The following is a 21,016-nucleotide window of genomic DNA, read 5'->3' as shown; positions in this document are numbered from 1 at the left end:
GGTGGAAATTATTGGCAATTAGCAAGACACACTCAATAAAGGAGTGGTTCTGCAGTTGGGACCACAGACCACTTCTCAGTACCTATGCTGTCTGGCTGATGTTTTGGTCAGTTTTGAATGTTGGTGGTGCTTTCACACTCGTGGTAGCATGAGACGGACTCCACAACCCACACAATTGGCTCAGGTAGTGCAGCTCATCCAGGATGGCACATCAATGCGAGCTGTGGCAAGAAGGTTTGCTGTGTCTGTCAGCGTAGTGTCCAGAGGCTGGAGGCGCTACCAGGAGACAGGCCAGTACACCAGGAGACGTGGAGGAGGCCGTAGGAGGGCAACAACCCAGCAGCAGGACCGCTACCTCCGCCTTTGTGCAAGAAGGAACAGGAGGAGCACTGCCAGAGCCCTGCAAAATGATCTCCAGCAGGCCACAAATGTGCATGTGTCTGCACAAACGGTTAGAAACTGACTCCATGAGGATGGTATGAGGGCCCGACGTCCACAGATGGGGGTTGTGCTCACAGCCCAACACCGTGCAGGACGCTTGGCATTTGCCAGAGAACACCAGGATTGGCAAATTCGCCACTGACGCCTTGTGCCCTTTACAGATGAAAGCAGGTTCACACTGAGCACATGTGACAGAGTCTGGAGACGCCGTGGAGAGTGGTCTGCTGCCTGCAACATCCTTCAGCATGACTGGTTTGGCAGTGGGTCAGTAATGGTGTGGGGTGGCATTTCTTTGGATGGCCGCACAGCCCTCCATGTGCTCACCAGAGGTAGCCTGATTGCCATTAGGTACTGAGATGAGATCCTCAGACCCCTTGTGAGACCATATGCTGGTGCAGTTGGCCCTGGGTTCCTCCTAATGCAGGACAATGCTAGACCTCATGTGGCTGGAGTGTGTCAGCAGTTCCTGCAAGATGAAGGCATTGAAGCCATGGATTGGCCAGCCCGTTTCCCAGACCTGAATCCGATTGAGCACATCTGGGACATCATGTCTCGCTCCATCCACCAACGTCACGTTGCACCACAGACTGTCCAGGAGTTGGCGGATGCTTTAGTCCAGGTCTGGGAGGAGATCCCTCAGGAGACCATCCGCCACCTCATCAGGAGCATGTCCAGGCGTTGTAGGGAGGTCATACAGGCACTTGGAGGCCACACACAATACTGAGCCTCATTTTGACTTGTTTTAAGGACATTACATTAAAGTTGGATCGGCGTGTAGTGTTATTTCACTTTAATTTTGTGTGTGGCTCCAAATCCAGGCCTCCATTGGTTAATAAATTTGATTTCCATTGATGATTTTTGTGTGATTTTGTTGTCAGCACATTCAACTTTGTACAGAACAAAGTATTCAATGAGAATATTTCTTTCATTCAGATCTAGGATGTGTTATTTGAGTGTTCCCTTTATTTTTTTTTTGAGCAGGGTATATGGAATTGTCTGATAATTGGCTCTATAATAATGTAAAGTTACATATAAATGGAGTTGAAATTGATATAATTTATCAGAAAATAGGTCATGTTATGCTGAGGTTTGGTTGGGAATAAGTGAATGAGCAACACAGCAGGCACCCCAAGTGGAGAATCACAGGCAGGGAGGGGGAGATGAGAAGAAAACATACTGTAACATGAAAACATTTCAGGATCATGAAACTCTCTAGCCTACTGAAGTGATTAACTATTTGACTTTGCATCATCCTGGTCTTCTCCCTTCCACAGGATTCACAATAAGAGGAGGAATAAACAAATAAATCCCAGTAAAATCTGTCTTGGCACCACTCTAAATGAAAACATCAAATGCACCTCAGCTATATCAGCTTCCAACCTGTTACATGTTATGTAACATGATGTCAGTGTTTTCTGCATGACTCAGAGCTGCTGTAAAGCAGCGATCAGGGCTTGACCTTTTATTGCTCCAAATCTCTTCCAGCGTAGTAAATGTTCTTCCTGGTGAGTTTATGTGAAGTGAGTCTTACAGCTGCTTCTGTGGCTGAGCAGAGAAATGAATGAGGAAAAAAAAGAGTGTCAAATGTCCATTTTATGAGTGAAAATATTGTTTTGAAATACAAAAGAAAAAAAGAAATCATACACATTTATATATTTTTAGTACAGAATCAGTTTCTTGTATTTATTGTTGAAAAACCTCTTTAGTGGAAAGTTCAGGCTGAGCAATAACAAAGTGACTCCAAGTCAAAATGGCCTTTTACGATACATGTACAGTATATGCAAACTTAAACTGTGATAGAGACAGATTATGTTGATATATTTTACTGTCCCAACATGACAGATTTGTTCTAACAAAACTGTTCTGTGTCTGAGTGTAAAAACCTGACCTACTGTCAGAGAGTCAGTGAAACCATCTGAATGTTTGGAGGTTGCAGTTTGGAGGTCACAGAGCTAACTGGTGCTCCAATGTGATGCTGCGGTTTGTGTTCCCTTCCCAGAACCTGGGGACGATGGTGGAGCATCTGGCCCGGTTCCTCGGTGTTTCCTGTGATAAAACTCAGCTGGAAGTTCTGGTGGAAAACTGCAACCAACTGATTGAGCAATGCTGCAAATCTGAGGCACTGTCTATCTCTAGCTGTGAGTGAGCTTCCAACAGATGGCCTCTTAAAGTTCTCAACTTATTTTTAAACATTACTTTACTTAGATTTGTTTTAAGAGCCTGTGTGGAACCGTTAAATTATCAAATCCTCTCATATCTTATTTTAAGATTTCCCTGTTTCTTTTTAAATTCCTACCTGGTTCACTGTGATTTCACCCTGTTTAAATGTGCAGTTTACCATTTTGTTAAAGTCATTGCAGGTATTCATCTGGTAAACCAGTCAGTGCTGTATCTTTATTGATTATTTATTACATTTTTAGCAAAATTTCCAGCAGACAAGTTTTTGTCAAATAGTGCTAAAGACAAGGCAACAAATAACAAGTCTCACTAGATAAATATAGTCAACTTTTAAAATCCCCAAACAGAATAGTAATTCTAAAATACCTTTGGTCATCTTAGTAGCTTGGCTGTATGACAACGGATTAAAAAATAAAGACATTGTTATTGTTCCCAAAATTGAGAACTTGAGTTTGATGGATGAAATCCTAGATGGAGCACTGAGGGAGATGAGAATCAAACAGAACTATGTAGGAAGGCTTGTCTTCAGAAGTCATTGTTTTGCCTACTGCATCTAATTATCTGATGCAACAGTTCTGTTTGTGGCCTCAGCATCATGAAGACCAAGGAACGGAGCCGATAGATCATCCAATCTGACTGAGCTCAGACTGTTCTGCAAAAAAAGGGCAACAAAATTGTTGCCCTTAAAGAATTACCTTAAAATAAAATTAAGGTAATTCTCTAATTCTATTAGAGATTCTATTTCTAATTCTATTAGAGGATTAGAGAATTCTCTAATACAAGAAGGAATACAATTCAAACATTTTGAAAACCATTTATCATGTTATTTCCTCTTTACAATTAAGCACCAATTAAAAGCATTATGATTGTAAAGTACAGGTATGAAAAATATTCAAAGGGGAGGAGGGAGGTGAATACGTTTACAAAAGAATGTATAGAATTTCTTCTAGAAATGTCAGTGATTTTCCAACATTCTTCTGAGCTCCTGTCATCATACTGATCCCAACAGTTAAACCTACAACATTATGTTCACCCAAAGTTTACAAAAACTCCCTGAATCCCATCATGCAGTGCAGAGTAAATATAGAATATTTAATATCAGCTCAACCATCAGTGGATGTTCATTTACAAACCCAAACAAAAAAACAATTAGAACTTTTCTCTCAGATAAATCCAGACAAATCAGTTTGCATTAGCAAATGATGAACAGTAACTTATACCTCTTTATAACTCTTTAATTCATTCACAAATGAATTAATTAAAGACAGGCTTTAATTCATTCATTTGGTTATATGAAAGGTTTTTCTCCTCATCACCATTTCTATGAAAACTTTTTCAATTTCACTTCGTCCACATGGAGTTCTTTCAACACTAATGCAAGCTGTCCAACTTTATTAAATCTTCACATTTTTTGCTTCTTTTTCCTTCATCATGGATATTAGCGTAGTGGTTTTTATACAGTGTATTCATCCCTGACAGTCCATCAGGGATGAGTAGACTTTCACCAAATCAAAAGTGCTAGGACAGATTTATGAATACAGGGTCTTCAGACTAGTGTTCAGACTAAGTTCCCTCAGACTTCAGTTTAAGTCAGACGTGTTCGTATCCAGTTACCTTCTCCATCACACTTGAACCAAAGGAGCTGCTTGTTACCAGGCCTAATCAGACTAAATGCTGTTGTGGGAATTCAGCTATCTTGGTTCCAGTGTGTTGGAAGAGGACAGTGGCTCTGGAGGACCTCCTGGTTTCAAGCCAGTTCACTGAATTCCTAAAATTGCTCTCCAACTCCCTTTGAGAGGCTGTTGCACCCTCTTGTGGACACATGTTTGACTTGCACCATGTAGTCCATTTTGAACCACCTACCCAGTCTGTTTTAGTTTAAGCCATTTGTCCTTGTGCAAATATTTTTTTCAAATTTTGAGTTGCCATTCATTTTACTTCTCCTTTTTCTGTTTTTCTATTGTTTTCTCATCTTTTCATTCAGTGAGTTGAAATCTGGTGTCTGACCTGTTGCTCTGATCTGTGTCATGTCACGTCACATCAGGTAAGCTGAGTAACTGCCACGGATGGCTGCGCTCACCCCGCAGCTAGATCAGTGTAACTAAACTGTGATCACACACAGCCCAGTGAATTTGGTCCTAGCCTTTTCTCCTCTCTCTGCAGGTCGTGTGGGTGTGTGGAGGGACGTCTTCACTGTGTCCATGAATGAGACATTTGATGCTTATTACAGACAGAAGATGGCCAAATCTGACCTAAGCTTTGACTTCTGCCTGTGAGGACAGCTGTACCTCTCTCACCAAAGACTCTCACTCCCTTGATACCACTGATCTCTATAAGTGATCATATCTTGTAGAGATATGATCTGCATTTCCATCAGCTCAATCAGTCTGAAGTTTAACTGTGCAGTCTGAGAGTAGATTGACCTTCTAAAAAGGTTCCACAGAAATCACACTTTCAACCAAACAGAAATCACTGTGTAACTTCTAAAATATCAATGATCAGTTCCAAAATTCACTATATTTGTTGAGGCTGCTGTGTACATTTGGGTTACTGTGGAAACAAGCAGGTTCTACAAACCACAGAAAGCAAGAAGTATTTGGATCATGCAGTATTTACATCTACTTCCTTTCCACTTGGAAGCAGATAGTTTCTAACTTCCAGCTGGACTCTGGCCTTGTTCCAGAGACTGTTTGGTTTAATAAACAAGACAAATCACATTGTGTTCAACATCCACAAAAATGGTGTCAGGACTGCAATATTTCCAATGTTATTGCTTCTTTAATGTACACATACGAATGTGTAGTTGTACTGTTACATTCAGCAGATGTGAGTCAACATTCACTGACATCTCAGGAATTTGACAGTTGTGAGCTTTCTTCTGAGAGTTGACTCTGTCTCCATTCCAATTCTCCTGTCTTTATCTTCTTCCACAGTCCTTAGGTGAACTGTGCTGTGCAAACTAATTTTCACTGCTTAGAGTCTAGCACATTACAAAAATTCAGTATATTCTTAACAGAAATGAAGGACATTTGTTGGGTTTATTGTTTATCTTGAAACAATGTTTCTTGGCAATAGATCTTAAACCACTGAAATGTCTTCGTCATTTATATATATGTATATTTTAGGATTCATTTTAAAATTCTTATGTTTGTTTTTAAATCACTACATAATCTTGCCCCGGCTTACCTCTCTGAGCTTCTTCACCCATACATACCTTATCGGCCTCTTAGGTCCGCAGATCAGCTGCTTTTGGAGGTACCGAGATCAAGAAGGAAGCTCAGAGGGGACAGGGCTTTCTCTGTCATGGGCCCCAAATTATGGAACAACTTGCCTTTGCAGGTCAGGGAGGCCCCTTCACTGTCCACTTTTAAAGCTCGTCTTAAAACCCATCTATTTTATTTGGCTTTCAACTCTAGCGGGATCTAGTTTTAAATTGTATGTTTTTGTTTTTAAACTGTAAGTTTTTATTTTATGCTTTTTTTTATTGTTATGTTGTGTTTTGATGTACAGCACTTTGTATCAGCTGTGGTTGTTTTAAAGTGCTTTATAAATAAAGTTGGTATGGTATGGTATTTCTCTTGTGCAGCAAAGCTGAGACTTTGGATGGCTGAACAGATTATCTCTGTCAATGTTTGGTGTCATTTATTGAATTGACTGACTGTTGAATAAGAGACAAGACATTTTGGTTATCTAACAATTTATCAAACAAGGGCCTGCTGCTCAAATTGCAAACACATTTTCCTTACAAATGTGCCACAATATAACCAACAAACTGGCTCCCCAACAGTACATGATTTATTGCCAAGAAGCATTCTAGCAGCAATGACCAACCAACAAATACAAAATTCTTTATTGTTTGACTTAAGTTGAGCCTGAGATAATTGTGGGTGGAGGTGTTTTATAGAAATTCTCATGGGCAACCACTTTCCCATTATATACTCCTTTTGACCACCCCACTACTGTATACTTTTGTTGGCACTGGGAAGATCTGTGAAGTAAATACGAGCATCGGAACCAACACCTTCTGAATTCTTGATGCTGTGACAGAAAGCAGTGCCTTACAAAAGTATTCACATTACCTTAACCTCTTCACATTTTGTCATGTTGCAACCAACAGTTAAGAGTCAGTTATCTGACTCTTAACTGTTAAGAGTGAGTTAACAGTTAACTCACTCTTATAAAACCAGGTGTTTTGTGAAGGCCTCTGAGGTTTGCTACAGAGCATTAGTGAACAAAACGATATCAGTTAGACCAAGGACCACTCCAGATAGGTCAGGGAGAAAGTTGAACAGAAGTTTAAAGTACAGTTGCATTCTAAAACTTTATGCATCTTTGTTCAGTCCAATAATTGGCCATCCACTTAAACCAAAGAAATAGCCAAGAAATCCATGCTAACTTTGGAAAAGCAGGAGAGACTAACAGCTCTGGTGTGAGAATCAGCACAGCTGTCACACCTGAGCTCCCCAGACTGGCATTTACAGAATAATGTCCAGAAAAAGCTGCTGATGAAAGAATGGCCTAAGAAATCCTGCTTGTAGTTTTCAACAAGCCATGAAGGGAACAAAACAAACATGCAGAATAAGATCCTCACTTCATGGACCGGAATGGGAATTCTGGACCCAGTCAGCTGGCACTGCACATCACCATGAGCCGAGGCACCATTGCCACTCGAACCTTGGATGGAGGTTCGGTCAACATACAGCCAGAGCTACAATAAAATGGTTTCGATGAAAGCAGATTTTGGTATTACAATGGACCAGTCAAAGTCCAGATCTAAATCTAATTGAGAATCTGTGGCAAGACTTGAACATTTATCTTCACAGATGCTTCCCATCCAATCTGACTCAGTTTGTACTGATTTGCAAAGAGGAATGAGACGTACCCCTGCATGTGTGCAGGGGTACGTCTCTGGAATTGCAGCCAAAATGTTCTTCTAAAGGCAGTTGCAAGCAACTGCCTTTATTTTTTCTTTTGCGTAAAACTATCTTTAAAATCATGTTAGCTGCCGTGTTGTTGTACTTCCATATTATCATTATACCATAATTGTATTGGTCAATCACATCAGATCACCCCAAAATACATTGAAGTTCATGATTGGTTCCTAAATGTGAAGGTCATTAATTGTGTTGGAAGGCACTGCATGTGCATGTTTAAGTGAAATGTGAAGACTTCTATTCACATATTTTATTTCTTTCCATCTTTCTTACCACCAGCAGCTCAGTGGAACAGGCAGCAGGATGTGATGTTCATTTGACAAATAGGTCAGAAAATCCATGTGCACAAATATTCTACTGTTCTTTTTCCATGTTGGTTGTGTGACTCTATAAATGAGTAATTCTAGTTCAAGTTTGTAGGTTTTCTTGTTTGAACTTTTATTAAACCATCATTCACTGACTGAGTATGTACTTAAGTTTATTTAAGTGTGAAAAGGATTAAGACTGAACTTATTTTCTTCAAGCAACAAAAAAGCACACAAATACTCAGAATATTTTCTTTTGCCCAACTAATTAAGAAGCATGGCTCTGATTTCTGTTAATATTTTGGTCCACAAGCTGTTATAGTCTGTTTAATTTTGCTGTTGTTTCTGTTTAAATCCACAGTGAACATGTTCACTGGTTTTACAAAAGATTTTACTTACTTGCACATTAATTGAATTGTAACAAAATCCTGTAAAATGTTTTCACATGTTTTTTTTAACATGGCAAAGCAGCAGAAAACCTCAGTGTAGATATTCTGGGTGTTGGTAAAGCATGGTGAACCTCAGCAGGATGAGCTCAGCTCTATAGCCAGGATTCAGGTCAGCAGACCAATTCCTGCTTTTATAGATTTAAGCAACATCCTAAACTTAGTAATTGTGCCCTCTTTTTTTGCAAAGATGCCTTTATTACTTTTATTATTGTTGTTATTTTAATTATTTATGGTAATTAGCAGAGCTCTTTAGCTCTTTCAGATGGATGTAGTCAGAGATTTAGGGGAAGACAAGTTGCTTTGTAAGATACTGAGGCTCCACCAAGGACTTACCAACATATTTTTATAGTTATATGTTGATTGTCCGTTGCTTAAATAAACTGATAAGCTATGAGACTGTAACTTTTGAAAGAAGAAATAAAACCCACCTGTTCAAACATTTTGTGTGGACAAGCACTGCTAAATGTTAGCGAAGTGAAGACTTTGGAACTAGAAAAGTTGCTGTTAAAGAATCAGATATGAGCATTTTGTTCAGCTGAAATTCAGTTAATTTATTTGTCCAAACAGTCATTGTTTCCATCTTCTTTGGCGAGAGCGCGAAAACAGGCCTTTCCAACATGACTATCATGAAGCTATGAAATCCATACATAATCATGTCTGTTCAAATATCCACAGTCACAGTGAACATGCTCCCTCCCCCCAAATTGTTTTTGCTGCTGGGTCCCTCAGCTGTCTTGTAACAGTGTTTCGACTCATTGGACAGATTTTCCTCTAACAGAGAGAGGAACAAATTCCATGAGCCTTCTATGTTCCATTAAGAAAATAAAATGCCCAATAAACCAAAAACTTCTTGCGTTCCTTAAAACATCAACACAACACATCAACTCTTTAAACTAATAAAACATGATTCTCAACACTTTACAATGCATTCTACACATTATTTAATCTATTTCTTTGTCTATGTGCACACAAAATATTCAGAGGTTTCCAAGGAAGTCAAAACCTCCTGACTTTTTGCCGATTTGTCTAATATTAAGCCCTGAAATAACTGGACAAATTACAGTAGGAAAGAACACAGACATGCTGAAAATATAGAAATGTCTACACATCTACCATGAGCTAAAAATGGAAGGAGGGATGAAGGTTCTGTTAGAGTAATAGCCGTAAATATATTCAGTTTAGGTGTACTGCTGCCTTCCAGTAGATGGCAGTAAAACATGACGTTTCCCAACCGAGTGAAGCTCAGTCTCCTGGGACTGGAGACGGATGTGGTAAATGTTGAAGCAGACGTTAAATAATGGAACTTCTGAGTCAGAAGGTGTTATTTTCTCTTTGACTCCACGATACTGACTAGTTCTTTTTCAGTTTTATTTTGAATTTGACGCAACTACCTGCAGACGTTTACCAAAGTACAAAACTAATAAAAAATGTATTTCTGGAAGTCAGATGATTTTAATGTATGTTCTGATGGAAAATAATTCATGAATAATTTTAACACTGGCTGTTCTGTTTTTCACTTTTTAGACTAAGTCAGTTATTAACAGTTCAGTTCAATAAATTCAGTTTTATAGAGCAGTGGTTCTCAAACTTTTTTCAGTGATGTACCCCCTTAAAAATATATTTTTAGTCAAGTACCCCCTGACACGGGCAAAACATTTTTGGAATTAAAAAGAGGTACAGTGCTGTAAAATCACTGTCTGATTTATTAAAGCCAAACAACTTATATCAGTGAACCTGACAAATACATCCATATTGCAAACATTGCATGGTAAAACAAAAAAGAAAAACAGAAGACGGTGACCACCAGGAAGGTATAAAACCAGTCAAACCGTTTTATTTTAAAGGATATTGAAACTAAATACTGAATATAAAATTCAGTGCATGAACACACATTTATATTTTATCGAACTTTTTACAAAATAATTTTTCCCAAGACTTATTATGAGGAGCCTACTGATTTTTTAAAGATATTTTGAAAAGCTTCACGTACCCCCTGCAGTACCTCCACGTACCCCCAGGGGTACACGTACCCCCATTTGAGAACCACTGTTATAGAGCACCAATTCACAACAAATGTTATCTTAAGGCACTTTATAAAAGATCATTTGAATTTAGTCATACATACATTCCAAACTGATTATAGTTATCAAACAGTATACTCAATTATTTATTTAAAGTAGATTAAAAACTTTGTATCTAAGAAAATTCAGCAGAGCCTGGAGTCCCTGACCTGCAGCATCCACTTCTACCGGACCAGCATGTAGCACTTGTGTTGTGCTGCATCATTGACTTTACAGCAAGCATGTATGGAATGACAGCGAAGAAAAACCCATCTGTAACAGAAAGAAAACTCTAGCAGAACCAGAACTGGGCTCATTCCAAGCGACCATCTGACACAAAATGACTGGAGGTTTGAGAAGTTAGAGCAGAATGCACAGGAAGAAACTGATGTACTGATACAGGAGGATTTCTGATGTTGATTAAAGTAAAAAGTTAATAGCAGGCCAAAGAGAACAGTTAGCTCATGGCAGTATACTCCTCCTCCAGGAAGGTAGAACAGCCAACCACAGCACCAGAGCTCAATGGAGAGAAAAATAACAGAGAAACTAAAATTTAACAGCTGAAATAACAGCAAATAATACAAAAAGGAGAGCAGGAGAAGAAGAAAGTGAGAAAAGGTGGGTGTCTGTCTCACAGACTTAAATTGGGTCTGGTTCCACAGCAGAGGAGCATGAACTATAGATCTGCCTGCCATTCTACTATCAGGAATTCTAGGAACCAGCAGCAAGCCTGCAGTCAGAGCGAGAAGTGCTCTATTAGGAACATATGGACCAATCAGATCTGATGTTTGATGGAGCTGATTATTAAGGGATGTGAGAAGGAGAATCTGAAATTCTATTCTGGATTTCAAAAGGAGCTGATGTAGGGAAGATAAAATATGAGAAATATGATCTCTGACCATCAGCAGGTCTTAGCAAACACAATGACAATTTTGACTTTGATTTTGACCAACTGTTATGTTTTTTTTTTATTATTTAAATAGGGGATAGTATTCCTGAAAGAAAAACATGTGCTGCTGGTTCTTTGTTATGTTCTTTGTTTGCAGTGGTGGTACAGGATCACAAGATTATCAATAATTATCTTTCAAAACATGTCACCCACATCGTCATGGTAAACTGAAGAGGCAACAGCGCTGCAGGTATGTAGAGCATCAGAACCATCCAGCCTCCCCTGAGGTGGCGGGCCCTCTGGAGTTCTGTGCTCAGAGGATGTGGTTAGCAGTGATAATTGGACAATGTGGTGTCTATAATAAGATTCAATGCCAGGAGCTTCACTTGGGACCGCTGCACTGGATTACACTATGGAAGGATGTAGGGCAGGACAACAGAGACTGTACTTTGATTATGAGCCATCTAAATAGGTTTGTGGGAGCTTTCTTGTGCCAAACTGTTGTCTGAATCTATTGTTTATTGTGTTTATGTATTTTCCTTTCTAAAACTATTTTTGTTTTTGAATGTTTGAGGCAGTTTTTTTCAAACCAGTTTCATCATAACTCTACGCACGAGTATTTGAATTTCATGGTAAAGCCGAGGGTCAGAACAAATACATTAATGCTTCCTTGCCCCAGTTGCAAAGTGTTCAAACAGAGAGCACCCTGTGTATTCCCCAATGAGCCCCATCATGAAAATTACTGCTGTAGCCACCTGATGTCAGCCTCTGCTCTCCCAGGCTCCTCAGAGACACCATTACATGTGCTGTTATCCCTGGTGCTGCTGGAAAATGTAAGTGAAATGTGGAAGAATTGGACCTTTGTTTTTTATTTGCTCCATGCAACTGAAACTACCAATAAGTTTGTTCCTGGTCAGGAACAAACTTATTGACCTGAATGTGTTCTGTTTATGAAGAGCAAGATTGACATGTATGCCTACATGTTTGTGTGCAGTAGAAAACTCTAAGCTGTTATTGATAAGTTTCTCCTGCATTAGAAGACATGGAACAAGAGGCCGTTAATAAAGCATAGCTGTTTATTTGCATTATGTCAGGTGGTCACAGCTGAGCACTGTTTTATTGTCTCCCACACAAACATCTTCTCAGATAGCATGAAAGCTTAAATCAATGAGTGTCTTGTTTAATAGAAGCTTGACATGTTTTAGAAAAACAGTAATTTGCAAGCAGCCTGAGTTATAAACTGTCATGTTTCGCGTAATATGTTGATATTTTTGGTCTATACAATTGTAAAGAAGTGTTTTAGACAAAACAATACTGAATTAATTTGTTTCATTGAATGTACAACCTTTCCATTTAGTAACTATTTGCATGGCACTAGCGGCCTTGATCTGAAGTTCTCACACAGTATTCGGAAGAGGAAAAAAGGGGGCGACTTGCAGCAAAGCCCGGATCCCAACTGGGGCACCCTCCCGTACACAAGTTCTCTTTGCAGAAAATGTTTTGTGTTGCATCATAAGTTTGGCTATGTTTGTCTATCTTTGGGAAAAGCTGTGCAAAATTCCAGTTTTCCTTCATCCACCTCGACTGTGTGTTCAGCTCCACTAGCTTTCTCTCTGAGCATTTCCCAGTTCTAGATTCAAAAAGGGGAACCTCGAAAAGTGTGCCAGGAGAGACCAGAACTGCCTGTCCTTCTCAGAGTGATGTGTGTGTGGCAGATAGAACTGCTGTTGGAGCAGAATAGCTTGCTATTTTTTGAGCCAGTAAAAAATGTTGAGAATGTGCTCAAATGTAACTTAAAATGAATTAATTACAGGTTAAAAAAATAATCAAATGCTGTGAATTTATCTGAACAAAAATGTATAACACATGGGTTATTAGACGCAAATGTCTCTAACATACTTTTAGGCAATAATGTGAGATATTGTATCAGTTATCAGTTATTCAATTTTGTTAAAAAGCAATATGTTTTTCTCTAACCTTGTTTTAGTTCTGGAGTGTGTAAATGAATCTTTTGTGCATGTATGGTTGAAATGTTTGTTACCTTGTGGGTGTGTGTTTGTGTTTAGATTTTCACAATCCTCGAACAGAATGTATTAGAACTTCAAGACAGTAAACACTGAATTGTTGATCATTTTTAATACTTAATGCTCTGTCAATCTTGCTCTTCATTAACAGAACACATTCAGGTCAATAAGTTTGTTCCTGATAATAACAGGAACAAACTTATTGTTCCTGTTCTTATCTACCAAAATGAAAAAACAACGTAAATATTTGGAAAAAAAAATCAGATTTTTTTTTACATTAAAAAAATAGGAAAAGTCAAAACTGACTTATGTAAAAATGTTGACATTACAACAGTCAAGCAATCGTTGAACAGCTTTTGACATATTTCCTTATTTATTTATCAGTGCTGATGAGTTCTAAAGCCTTTGAGGTGGAACGACCACAAATTACCCTAGTAATGCAGTTTTTACCTTTGTGTTCTGTTGTTTTCCCAGAAGGAACTGTCTCTGTCCATAAAGTGCTTTGTAGTGCCGACATGAAGGGAAAAGTCTGAACAAGTTGTGTCCAGGATTGTGTTGGGTCTGGAGAGACATTAGTAGTCCTTTTCCTGACTCCTGATTGTTTGTTGCAGTTTGGTCCTGTCTTGTTTTGTGGATGAGTTTGAACCACACAGAGATGGATGTGAAGGACATATGGCTATGTAGAAGATGACCAGCAGCTCCTCTGGACGATTCTACTTCGGTCTCTGCTAGGCTATCCCAAGAAATAATGGAGTTGTTCACAGGAAACGGAAATTATCAAAAGTAGACCACGTTGTTGAAGAAGGTGAGGGAAGGGAGTGTGTTCTGTGGAAGTCCACTTTCATCCCTTTCAGTATTGCTGGAAAAAGAGAGGCCTAGCTTTCCCTCCTGGACTTACCCTTTGATATCAGTTCCTGGAGCAAACTTCTTGTTTGAGCATCTTGGATAAACAACAGAGAGTGAATGAAAGAATGACAGAGAGAGTTTGGTCTCTCTGATGACTTGTCTCAGAGCAGCAGCTGTGCCTGGTAATGACTAATGGACACGCTTTTATGATGAAGCAGCAGTCACAGCTGTTTACCCCATGCATTTCCCTCACTTATCAATATTCAATTCAGATCACTCACAAACATACGTTCACAAATTATTACAGCACTCTCACTAAAGTAGTCATGCAAAGGTTAGATGAAGAATTTTTCTGAACTGCCAATTTATGGGTTGACTATTGCTGTCCATGTGAATGTAAAGGTGTTGTGCACACACACAACTGATCTTTTTGATGTGTAGGTCTAATAGAACAGCATATTCCAATTGTGATATCAGTTACTCATTCCTTTGGATCAGAGTTTGCTATTTTAATAACTGCACAATATTTTGTGTTGTAATGTTTTTCTTACTGTATGTTATGCTCAATTCTGCTTTTCAATATTTTATATTTCAAATTTTGTGTGAGCCCACATGCTTTGATTGCCTGTCAAATTATCCCAATGCTGCATTGCAATACTTCACTGTGAAGTAAAATTACAGAATTTAAAAAATGATATTTCTTTTCTACTCTATTTATAAATTCAGTTAACTCAGTTTTATTCTTGCACATTTCTCATGAAGGCTGAACTTGTGCAATCTATTTCCAATTGAACAGACATTGAGTAGCTGCGTTTCCATTGACCATAGAATTGCACAAATTGAAATTAGAAAAATACATTTTGCCAGTTGTTGTGAATATTCTCCTCTTGTACACCATTTCTCTAAAGTCTGATATCAAGTTCTTTTGAGAACTCTTAATTATTGTACCAGACTAAGATGTTGGTAGAGTCTTCCTTTCAGAGGCCTTAGAATCTTCATTCTTACTTAGTGACACTTTAAAAGCAGGAGCACATAAAATGAAATATATGAAGTTCATACAGAACAAAACCTCTTGCATGCTAATAGTGCTCTTATCATATGCACCTGACATCATATTCCACTTTGTAATTTACAGACATTAAAGTGGAGATAAATCCACTTTAATGTCTGTAAAGTGGATTTTATTAAGAAAATTTTATTGAATTTCCTTAGTAAAATTAAGGAAATTTATTCCTTAAATTTCAGTAAGGAATAAACTTATTCCTTACTGAAATTTGTCCATTTGCATATAGTTTTCAAAGATCTTTTCTTTTATTTGCTTCCTTTGTTTTAATATATATTTTTTGTTCAAAAATGTATATTAAATATTCACTTGCCCAAATGCCACAACAGATAGCAATTCATAGGGTGTCTTGACAGTGGAGAGTGCTCCACTATCAGCTGAGTTAAATCTGCACAGATTAACACCTTTAAGGCTGAAGGAAAATTAATATTTACAGTGAGCAGATCATTTTAAATATTCAACATTTATAAGCAGTTGAGGGAATATGCAGTGTTCAAATAGCTGACAGTTATGTCTCTTGGTGTTGAACTCTGATCAGCTAACTGGGTAACACACAGGCAGGGTGAAGAACTATCATCTACTCACATGGCTTTCTGGATTATTTTATAACAAGCTGGTAAAGAAAAATTAAAGAGCACAAGGGTAGATGAGCAGACGGATGGGCAAGACACTCTGAGCATGGCTCAGTGCCAGGCCTCCAACCTAGCCAACAAGAACACAGCTGCCTAATGGAGAACTGGCACCACTGAAATACGTGGGAGTGGAAAGAGGAAAGAGGAAAGGGAGGAGGGGGCAGGGAATTAAAAATAATCAAGGAATTTCTAGCTCTGACAAAAATGATTTGGGGCTGAAAACAAAAAAGGGGTAAGAAAAAGGGAAACAAACTTTGTAAAGGGAATTGAAAGGGGGTAGAAATAAAGGTAGGGGGAGCGTATGTACAGAGAGACAGATGAAATGGAGACAGAGATTGGACGATATCCTCCTGTCTCTGTTCATTAATACCGTATGATCTCCTCTCTTCCTCCTTGGTGATTTTAACACATTTCTAATTAGCACAGAATCCTCTAAGTTGACGAGGGAGGTAAGAAGGAGATTGAGGGAATAGAATCATATTTATATCTGCCTTTAATAAATTCACTTTCATTTGATCTTTTTTTTTAAACCCTGATGCTGCTGTGGAACGACGTTTGAATTTCCCCTGACTCTGGCAGAATAAAAAATATATATATATATATATATAAATTTGGTACTGGGTGTCCTGCTTGATATCAGAAGTTAGATTATAAAAGGCAGAAAGAAAGTTTTTCTACAACACAAAGAAATCTTGACTCAAATGGGATTGGATGGAGGTTTAAACTAGATTTAACCTTGAAGGTTTTCTCAAGTCAAGGCATTTCAGATGGTAGTTGCTTTATTTTGACTTCATCTATTTTCTTCAGTGTCTTAGCATAAAGATAATAAGAGTGTTAAAGCACATTAGGGACGCTCCCTCCAAGCCTTTGAGAGACTAATCAGAGTGCAATTAGGAAGCGACTTCTCTGGGCCACTGATTACCCAAGAGTCATTTGGGGTATATTTAGTATCCATCCTCATGTTCCTCAGTGGGTAGTGAGGTGCCCTCAAGCGACAAAGCAAGCATGTACAAGGCACACTGGGTGATGGTTATGATGTTAATGTTTTCTGAACAGGTTGTTGCTGAAAATAAAATTCGTTCTCAATCAACTTACCTGGTAAAATAAGGGTTGACTGAAAATCAAAATAAAATTGGTGGGAAATGGCTGAGTTGATCCTAAAACTGAGCTTTAACAAAATCCCTCATTGAGTTTTAGGGTACTCCAAAACAAACTCAGACCTAAATCAAACCTTTTGCAAAAGAGTTGTTTTATTGTCTACTGCTCTGGTTTGGTCTTGAACTAGCTGAAGGTTTTGTTGTCGGGTAAAGTGAGGTGCTTCAGACTGGCTGAAGGGGATGAGTTTCTTCTTGTTGCTTTTTTTCGTATTGCATAATGCTGTCTGGATGATTTGGTCCGCTTTTAGAAGAGCATTGGGGAAATGAAACTACCCAAATTAAGTCCCTCGGTGTATCCTAGTTAAGCATCATAAAATGGTGCTTTCCCAAACCAAATAATCCTATGTGTCATAATGTCTGAGATCAGCAACCTCATCGACATCAGATTGCCAATCTTTGTAATTTAAAACATGAACATAATAGTTCCCAAAAGATTGAAACAAAAAAAATCTAATATTAACAAAATTATCCTCTCCTCTCAAACAAATATGTGGCTTAAAGACTCCAGCTGATGCCAGACGGTCAGAAATAAACTGAACTTTTGACACAACAACAGGTTTAATATGAAAGTATTATGTTGCCTCCCTATGGACAATCAGAAATTCTTAGTTAAATATATAGCTCCATATGTTATCTAATATATGGAGCTATATATCTAAAAGACAATTTTGTCTTTTAGATCTGTTTTCTTATATTTTACATGATTTCAAGAAGACATATGCTCCAATATATCATTATACACTACATATGCCTCCATGTAGTGTATATTGGAGCACATTCCCATGATGGTAACGTGTTATATGCTGGTATTGTCATCAACCAGAGTGACTATATAACAAGAGTTACTGAGCCCAGAAGGGGAACTTGCTGTCCAGTGACCTGATATGTATGACAAGTGGCCGTAGTTGCAGTGGCATTCTGATGCCGAAATGGGAGAAAACCTTGACTATATACTAAAGAATACATGCAACATCAATAGGGAATGTCATGTTTTCTTACGTAGTCATGTAGTATGTAATTTACATGCAGTAGACTACATACATGACTACATACATGCAGTCATGTATGTATAGACTACTGCATATATGAATGCAGTAGTTCATGTTGGTAACAGCAGAGTCTCATGAAGATACTGCTGTCTATATCCAATTCAATTCAGTTCCATTAAGTTTGTCTATACAGCACCAATCTACAACAAATGTCGTTTCAAGGCACCTTATGCAAATTAGTCTAAAAAGTTTTTTTGTTTAAGAAAACCCTGCAGACTTCATTTAGTTATTGACTTGAAGAATTCACCCTTCCTGGGCAACCATCCCTCAAACCAAGCATGCCCGTGGCAACAGTGGAGAGGAAAAACTCCCTTTTAACAGGAGGAAACCTCCCACATCTGTCACAACCGACTGGGGGGGGGGGGGGGGGGGGGGGGGTTGAGAAGACAGAGCAGAGGCACAAAAAAGAAAAAGAATTGACATAAGAGTACCTCTCAGTTAATGAAAAGCAAAAAGTTAAAGCAGAAAAGGGACACATTTAATTGTTGGCAGAATCATTTCAGCCGATGCCCTCCTCCAGGAAGGTACCTCAGACAAAACAAATTCAGTTTAGATGGAGAGAAAAATAAATGGGAGAAAACAAAAAATTAACAGTTGAAATAACAGCAAATAATGTAAATTGGAGAGTAAAAGAAGAAAGTGAGGAAAAGAGGTCAGTTTGTTCTGGGGCATAGAAAGCTTATGGCAAAATAACTACAGAAATAGTTAAGAATAACCTACAAACTTTATCTAAAGAGAAAGTTTCTGTTTCTTTTGATTTTGGTTGATATTAATTTTTTTTGTCTGAAATGTTGCTAAATATAAGTCGCTGAGTTGGCAACAGTGGTGAGAATATTGTTAACCCCACTGCCCACCAGGTTCAGACCTGACCTGGTGGGCCATTTTGTCAGTCAAACCTCTCACTGTAGACCACAAGGGGACAGAGGCTGATTTTTAAACCTTTTCTGACAAAGATAAGATTAGGGGATAAGATGGGCTTCACACGTAAGTATCGGCCGATCACGATCCCCCAAAATTAAGGAAATCGATGCCCAGAAATCAACTCGTCGATAAATCAGTTGGCCAATAAATGTATCCTATTATGTATATGTATATAATGTAAACAGCACTGCCAGAGATGCAATAAGCTCATAGCAGGTTTGTGAATGACCTAATGATAGTGTCATGAATTGGTGGATGAGGTGGTGAGGCAGATGCTTGAGAGTCAGGTTGAAATGAGAAGATGATGGTTTAATGGTGATAATCCAAAAAGTAACACAGTCCAAAAACAAAGTCCACAAAACCTGGCAGCACAACTGAGCGGAAGCCTGGGCTCAACGTCGGTAGCGACAGGATAAACGAGGGACATAAAGACAGACTGGTGCAACAACAACGCAGAACTGACAAGGACCCGATGAGGAACAAGGAACACAGGTGGGGTTAAATACACAGGGAGTAATCACAGAAACGAGACACACCAGGGAACAATCAAGGGGAGGACAGGACAACGAAGGGCCGGCCCATGGAGGCTTGGGCCGGCCCTGGTCTGGAGACTCACTGACAGTGCTGATTTCTGACATGAATGATATGGGCAAATGCCCAGGGCATTATCTTTTTAGATAAGCAGAACAAAGAGTTTGTTCTTAATATTGGTTAAATTTATTTAAGCTCTGAGTATTTAATATATAGGTGTTTTTATGGGAATGTGAATCTTTCAGATCAATTTGATTAGCAATTTTGATCATATTTCACATTTTATTGTGTCATGTAGCGCGGGGCACAGGTCTTGGTCTTGACTTGGTCTCAACTTCCCTCTGTCTTGGTCTTGACTTGGTCTCGGACCCTAAAAGTCTTGGTCTTATCTTGGTCTCGGGTTAGGTAGTCTTGACTACAACACTGCCCTGTACTAATGCACTCTGTGTCTTATACCATTAACTGTTTGAAACAGGCACCTGTCCCTATCCCCCACTTGTAAGTGGAAGCCAGCCAGTATAGACAATGGAGGGAAATTTAATCATTAGCTTACTTGGAAAGTCAGGAAATATAATTTAATATAATTGTTTTCCATCACATAATTGGTCATAAAGTAGTAAAGTATTTCAAATGTTGTCAATCACTGTACCTTGGTTAACAACAAGGTACAGTGGATACTCACGTTCCCTTTTGGGGAACGTGTAGTATCCTCAAATGTGGGAAGTTGTCTGTCAGTGGGAAGACAACTGACTCATTTTGTGGTCAGACTTTGTCCTTGGATGAGACAGAGTTAATTGACTTTTAAAACTTTGGGCCCTGCAGTCAAATCCATATCAGATATGCTGCCCAACTTTTTTGATCTGGCTCAGGAGGATTGTGTGTGACAGGTTCATTTTCAATGACTTTAATTGGTTTGAGCTCTCAGGATGCTGTGGCCTGCGCACACACACGTGCACCCGCCCCCCTCCCTCCACACACACACACACCTCCTATTGGTCTGTTAGAATAGACAAAGCCAAGACAGAGCACGCTTCCTCATCTCAACATGGACATTATTTTCCTTCACATTATGGGCGACTACACTATTTATTCTAACACAGATGACCATGTCTGGAATAACAAGGAATATTATCAATGATCATCATCAAATGCCTATAACAGGAAATTGAAATTATTAGAAAGAGGGAAAACATGACATGCAGAAAAAGAAATGTAAACAGAAAACACTTGGCCCTAACAAAGAACAGTAAAATTATTTACCTTTTTCAGAATGCTTTCTGCACATCATAGCCTGTCATTGAACCAGCACTTAGATCCCAACAAATAATTTTCCATAGAGCAAACATAAAAAACATATGGAAGCATCAGATTTTACACTTTAAATGGCTATATACACTTTGTTGTGCTAGAATTCAGTTTTGTGAGTGCTCTCTTTCAGAGAAGATCTTCTTGGGACAGTTGTGGTAGGCTGACGCACTTGGAGTCTTAAGGAGCGTCTGAGCAGTCATTCATCGCTTGATGACTCCATTTGTTCATG

General features: G+C 38.7%; 1 protein-coding gene across 4 annotated transcripts in view; it reads left to right on the top strand.

The window, feature by feature from the left end:
• Nucleotides 1-5,932, top strand: part of sult4a1 (sulfotransferase family 4A member 1) — a 63,557-nt gene extending 57,625 nt beyond the window's left edge. For 3 of the 4 annotated variants that reach the window (XM_023350519.1, XM_023350520.1, XM_023350521.1), the window contains 2 exons: nt 2,441-2,579; nt 4,783-5,932. In XM_023350519.1, coding sequence (XP_023206287.1) covers nt 2,441-2,579; nt 4,783-4,895 — 252 coding nt within the window. In that variant the 3' untranslated portion in view covers nt 4,896-5,932. Of the gene's footprint in view, nt 1-2,440; nt 2,580-4,603; nt 4,664-4,782 lie in introns of all 4 variants that reach the window. The other variant, XR_002754277.1, reaches the window with a different exon arrangement.
• The last annotated feature ends 15,084 nt before the right edge of the window (nt 5,933-21,016 follow it).

The sequence above is a fragment of the Xiphophorus maculatus genome, chromosome 17, assembly GCF_002775205.1.
Source record: "Xiphophorus maculatus strain JP 163 A chromosome 17, X_maculatus-5.0-male, whole genome shotgun sequence".
Classification (NCBI taxonomy): Eukaryota; Metazoa; Chordata; class Actinopteri; order Cyprinodontiformes; family Poeciliidae; genus Xiphophorus; species Xiphophorus maculatus.
This window is presented reverse-complemented; position numbering and strand designations above follow the sequence as displayed.